The sequence below is a fragment of the Oncorhynchus gorbuscha genome, linkage group LG06, assembly GCF_021184085.1.
Source record: "Oncorhynchus gorbuscha isolate QuinsamMale2020 ecotype Even-year linkage group LG06, OgorEven_v1.0, whole genome shotgun sequence".
Lineage (NCBI taxonomy): Eukaryota > Metazoa > Chordata > Actinopteri > Salmoniformes > Salmonidae > Oncorhynchus > Oncorhynchus gorbuscha.
The window spans coordinates 20,880,426-20,886,425 of NC_060178.1; the positions used below are offsets into that span (position 1 = coordinate 20,880,426).

The 6,000-nt window shown below is 45.9% G+C and overlaps 1 protein-coding gene across 3 annotated transcripts in view; it reads right to left on the reverse strand.

Moving 5' to 3' along the window:
- Window positions 1–4,221, reverse strand: part of atp8b3 (ATPase phospholipid transporting 8B3) — a 44,050-nt gene extending 39,829 nt beyond the window's left edge. For 2 of the 3 annotated variants that reach the window (XM_046352611.1, XM_046352614.1), the window contains exons 1-8: window positions 4,000–4,221; window positions 3,503–3,674; window positions 3,315–3,373; window positions 3,154–3,217; window positions 2,496–2,587; window positions 2,239–2,352; window positions 1,027–1,125; window positions 609–670 (exon numbers count right to left, since the gene is read on the reverse strand). In XM_046352611.1, coding sequence (XP_046208567.1) covers window positions 609–670; window positions 1,027–1,125; window positions 2,239–2,352; window positions 2,496–2,587; window positions 3,154–3,190 — 404 coding nt within the window. In that variant the 5' untranslated portion in view covers window positions 3,191–3,217; window positions 3,315–3,373; window positions 3,503–3,674; window positions 4,000–4,221. Of the gene's footprint in view, window positions 1–608; window positions 671–1,026; window positions 1,126–2,238; window positions 2,353–2,495; window positions 2,588–3,153; window positions 3,218–3,314; window positions 3,374–3,502; window positions 3,790–3,999 lie in introns of all 3 variants that reach the window. The other variant, XM_046352613.1, reaches the window with a different exon arrangement.
- Window positions 4,222–6,000: the final 1,779 nt, after the last annotated feature.

Below are 6,000 nucleotides of genomic sequence, written 5' to 3' on the forward strand. Positions count from 1 at the left end.
CAGAAAGGAGAGAGACAGAAGGGAGAGAGACAGAAAGGAGAGAGACGGAAGGGAGAGAGACAGAAAGGAGAGAGACAGAAGGGAGAGAGACAGAAGGGAGAGAGACAGAAAGGAGAGAGACAGAAGGGAGAGAGACAGAAGGGAGAGAGACAGAAAGGAGAGAGACAGAAGGGAGAGAGCCAGAAGGGAGAGAGACAGAAGGGAGAGAGACAGAAAGGAGAGAGACAGAAGGGAGAGAGACAGAAAGGAGAGAGACAGAAGGGAGAGAGACAGAAAGGAGAGAGACAGAAGGGAGAGAGACAGAAAGGAGAGAGACAGAAGGGAGAGAGACAGAAAGGAGAGAGACAGAAGGTAGAGAGACAGGAAGGAGAGAGAAAAGGGAGAGAGACAGAAAGGAGAGAGACAGAAGGGAGAGAGACAGAAAGGAGAGAGACAAAATGGACAAAGAAAGGAGTTGAGGTAAAGACCTACATTATTTCTTGTTCTAGAAGCACAAAGGAACTGACATACAGTACATTGACACAAAGGTTTAAATGTTTCACAGTTCACAAGGGTGTCTGTAGTTAGGTTTGTTCCCTAAGAGGCAGAGCTGGCATCCTTGTGCTCACCTCTGGGAGATGAGGACATCACTGGGTCGCCTATTAATCTGAGAGTCACTGCGTCTCCTGGCCTGAGGGAGAGAGAGAGAGATAGTAGAGACAGACAGACAGATAATAAATGAAAGAGCGAGAGAGAAAGAGAGAGAGAAAACACATTTAGGGGACCATATAGTGACACAAGCTGAGAGATGTACATCCTTCACTAATTGACAAGTCAACAAAGCCTTTCAAAAGGGGTGTAAACACCATAACGCAGTGATGCACATAACCATAGAATGCTCCATGCAAAACATAATGGCTGCTGGAGGAGAGAAGCTAGTTCAAAATCTATGCAACTTGGAAGACCAGTTTGTCAATGAGTGCAAGGAGTCAATGAGGACAATGAATGAGCGAGGTGCGTGATTGGAGTGTGAGTGAGTAATCTCACCAGGTCATTGGTCAGGTCTTTAAGCCCCCGTACTGACAGAACTATTACCAGGGGAATGGTGGTGGTGTACCAGGGGATGGACGAGATGGCAGGGACACACTGGAAACACACACACACACATGCACATATGCATGCACTCTAGTGCTGAGCGATTAACCAAGATTTTTAATGTTATTGTTTTTAAGCAACTAATTGACCGACGTTGGTTCAATTACTTGAATTCCATTTCGTGTTTTTTTTGTGAGCCCAACGAGCCGTTTCTCTAGAGAGAAATCAAATTATTCACAAGAGAAATCAAGTCAAGAACTATGTGGGATCCCGCACTGAAGGAAATATTCAACCTCGTTCAGTGCAGAAATGTGGTCATTTCCTTCAATGACTGTAATCATTTGTGCCTGCTCTTTCCTGCTCGGACAGAGACGGATCCACTTTTACAGCTGCTACATTAGGTTAGGCAGACACATCACTGCCAACGCATGAGAGAGGAACGTGCACAACACAACAACGCCAGGGATAGAGACGAATGTGATAGTATGCCTTATCTACTTTGAAGAACTAGTTAAATTATTTTGTCAGACATACTTAGGATTTAAAATTTGAATGTTCACTATTTTCGTATTTTGAATTTGAATGTTCACTATTTTCGGATTTTGAATTTCCATTAAAAAGCTCTAATGTCATTTTAATGTCATTATTTCATAATGCATTTAATGTTAAAAAAAAATATCGAAACCAACATAAAAAAAACTATTTTTGTTTTAATAATTGGACCGAAACCGAACAGACCTAAAAAACCAATGTTTGCTCAGCACGAATGCACACACACACACACACACACACACACACACACACACACACACACACACACACACACACACACACACACACACACACACACACACACACACACACACACACACACACACACACACACACACACACACACACACACACACACACACACACACACACACACACACACACACATATTGATTACCACATTCACTGAATCACAAGTATAAATTGCACACAAGCTGCTCATACTAGAACACTAGTCTAAAACAATCGAAAATATTACAATTCTTTTGTCAACATATGTACAGATAAATAAAGTCACTAATGTCAAATATTGGCCAAAAAATACATATGATTTACCCATCCTCAGAAACCATAGAAATGAACTGAGTAGATAAATGAAACCCAGAGTCTGACCTGCATCACCACCATGAGGAGGAAGTAAAGGTTAGCTACTCGCTGGAACTGTTCGTACAGCGTGAGGGGTAGGAAGGTCAGAGGGGAGTACTTAAAACTGCGCACCACATTGTCCTGGCAACCCAACCCAGAGGACAGACACAGAAAGAAACACAGAGAGAGAGACACAAGGGAGACGTGAGTGTTTGTCAATTAGTGGGTTAGTGTGTTTGTGCCGACAGTGTTGGGTTACAACAACACAGTGTACTGTGACTCACGGCATATCGGCCCCAGCGGAAACACAGAAAGGATCTCTGCTGTCGATGTTTGTGGAAGTGGCGGCTGTTTGCTCTCACCTCCCACGTAATATCTGTTAAAGACAGGGTTAAAGAAAAGCCTATTACAACCACAAATTGGCTTTCTCTATCACCAATGAGATTTGAGGAGGGCATAGCACAGGGACTAGGTCACGTCACTGTCCATCACATATGGGGTAAGATGAGATCATGTGTGTGTGTGTGTGTGTGTGTGTGTGTGTGTGTGTGTGTGTGTGTGTGTGTGCGTGCGTGCGTGCGTGCGTGCGTGCGTGCGTGCGTGCGTGCGTGCGTGCGTGTGTGTGTGTGTGTGTGTGTGTGTGTGTGTGTGTGTGTGTGTGTGTGTGTGTGTGTGTGTGTGTGTGTGTTTGTGACAGACTTTAGTGTGTTATTATTACATCTCTCAGGGGGAATCTTGCAGCCCCTTATTCCCCTATCCTGCACCTGGAGAAGGCAGAAATTACTCTAATAGCTTCTTCTGAGGAAACCGGATCCCTTAAAACACTCCATCATTATCAAACTAGGTCAAAGGTCATATATAGGATGCTTTATTTGACATCTAGACACACTTTCACTTGTTTCATGCAAATATGGATGGACACAAAGACTGGACTGGACTGACCTGTTTCAGGGTTGGTGGTAGTATCCCCTTTGGTCATGGTGCTATAATGACTAAATATACTGTTCTGGAAGAGTGACACAGAGAGCAACAGTCAAGTTATTCATAACATTGACTCTCATGTCAGCCCTGTTACTCATTCCACTGTTGCCATGCTTGCTTACCTCATAGGACACACAGAGAGAAAGAGGGATTCTTGACTCCTCAAATCATTGACTGTGACCTATTCTCATCAGAAAGACACACAAAATCCTATGTCACTACTGGTCGTTTGAGGTGGCTGAGTGTGAACTCAAATGGTCCCAAGGTTTAACATTTAAGACGTTCGATCAGTAGATGACAAAATACCTACCGAACATGAGTTAACCCAGCTTTGGTTGAAAGTCTTTGTTTGGTAAGCAGTTGGTGAAACTTGTCGATCCAACTATTTGAGTATCATACTTTTAAGCCAGGACTCTCAAAAGGTAACACAACAAGAGGCGGTGAATCGTGGTAGATATCCTGTTTTCATCTGTCACCATGACCTAAAGAGGAGTAATGGTCGTATTCAGTGGAATGAAGGTCAACCCAGTTCACCTCAGACGGACCGGAGAGAGGGGCTCCACCTCCGTAGCTATAACTCTCTAATTCCCTCTTCTCCTTACAAAGAAAATAGATAACAGGTAAATGTTACCTGATGACAACAAACACCAACCCTAAACACTAGCCTCCTGCACACAATTTAGCTTAAACAGCACAAACTCGAATAAGCTCCCACAATTAATGAACTAAGAAACGTACTTCCTAACAAACCCATAGCTCGATGTTAAAAAGTGTGTAGGTGTGTAGGTGATCATTAATAACACTCACCTGTAAACAGCAGCCTTTGAGTATCTCTCCATGGCTTGTGTGTCTCTGTGTTTCACATAACACCTGTTACCAGGTGACGATCGCACGTGCCAACAAACTCAGCAGTCAGACCACAGCTCAATATTAATATGGTGGTGACTTTCCACACATGCTCCACAGCATTTCATAACAATTCACCTGCTGGCATTCCTCCCTCTCTTCCTGCCTCTCTCAGTCCCCGCCCCTCTCTCTTTCCCAGGTAGCTTCAGTATCAACATATTCTACCTGCACCTGCCAGAGAGAGAGAGAGGGAGGGAGGGAGGGAGGGAGGGAGGGAGGGAGGGAGGGAGGGAGGGAGGGAGGGAGGGAGGGAGGGAGGGAGGGACAATGTGTAAGGAGAGACAGGAGAAAAAAGTAAAATGAAAGGTGGAAAGGTTATAAGAGTTTGTGGGAGAACACAAATCCCAGTGGTCCCTCGTTCCCCAGCGCCTTTTCCCTGGCCATTCAACATTGAGATGTACTCGTCTGTACAGAGGGACTCATTGACGTCTTTGGCTGAATTTCAATAGTTTAAGGAGGATGGGAAAGCAGTCTACAGAAAACAAATTATTTTGAGATTTAGTCTTTGTCACAATGCTAATAAGGCTAACTAACACAGGCCTGAATGTCAGGTGAAAGTATGTATAAGTAGGTAATAGGTCACCATCTTTGTCCTGGAAATACCAGACCAAATTACCAGTTCTGATTTCTTTCACCATGGGTTTCGTGTTCTTTCCCCTCACAACACTGAGGTCTCCTTTTCTTCCCCACATCATCCCCCTCTCTCCCTCTTCCCTCCTCTCCCCTTCCTTCTCCTCCTATCTCTTCCTCTGTCTTTTCTCTCCCTATCCCCCTCTCTCCCTCTTCCCTCCTCTCCCCTTCCTTCTCCTCCTATCTCTTCCTCTGTCTTTTCTCTCCCTATCTCCCTCTCTCCCTCCTTCTTTCTCCATTCCTCTCTCTCCTTCTCGCTCTATTTTTCCTTACCTCTCTCTCCCTCTCTCCCTTTCTCCCTTCCTCTCTCCCCCTCTCTCCTTCTCTCCTACTCTGTCTATTAGAGCACTCCAAGCTGCAGGAGGACTGAGATGAGGATGGAGGGGCACAGTGAGCTCCCTCCCATGGGTGGTTACTCTGTCTTTATCCTCAAAGGGAAGCTCCTTTCCACACAAAGCTCCATGTATTGACCTTACAACATGATGAAAAACCTCCATACACCTCAACTAGGAAAGTGCTTTCGGTATACCACGTTATGCCATAAGCAATTTGATTGTTTATGGCATAACACTGTCTGCTATTTAGTGACATGTTCTGTTAACTCACTGTTAACTCACTTCTCCAAGTTCGGGAGCCTCCAGCGACGGTTCCCAGTCCGGAGCCTCCGGGGACGATCTACGGTCCGGAGTCCCCGGCGACGATCTACGTTCCGGAGTCCCCGGCGATGATCTACGGTCCGGAGTCCCCGGCGACGATCTACGGTCCGGCGCTTCCGGCGACAATCCCCGCACCAGAGGCGCCCCCCGAGGTTGGCGGAGTCACGAGCAGAGCGGGTTCTACGTCCCGAACCGGAGCCGCCACCAAGGCTAGATGCCCACCGGGACCCTCCCCCATAGAGTCAGGTTTTGCGGCCGGGGTCCGCACCTTTGGGGGGGGGGGGGGGGGGGGGGTACTGTCACACCCTGACTTTAGAGAGCCTTTTTAATCTCTATTTGGTTAGGTCAAGGTGTGACTAGGTTGGGAAATCTATGTTTTATATTTCTTTGTTGGCCGGGTATGGTTCCCAATCAGAGGCAGCTGTCTATCGTTGTCTCTGATTGGGGATCATACTTAGGCTGCCTTTTCCCACCTGTAGTTTGTGTGATCTTGTTTTGGTACTGTGCAGTTTAGCCCTACTATACTTTACATTTCGTTGGTATTTGTTGTTTTTTCGGTGTTCATTGAACAAAGTAAGATGAACGCCTAACACGCTGCACCTTGGTCCGATCCTTC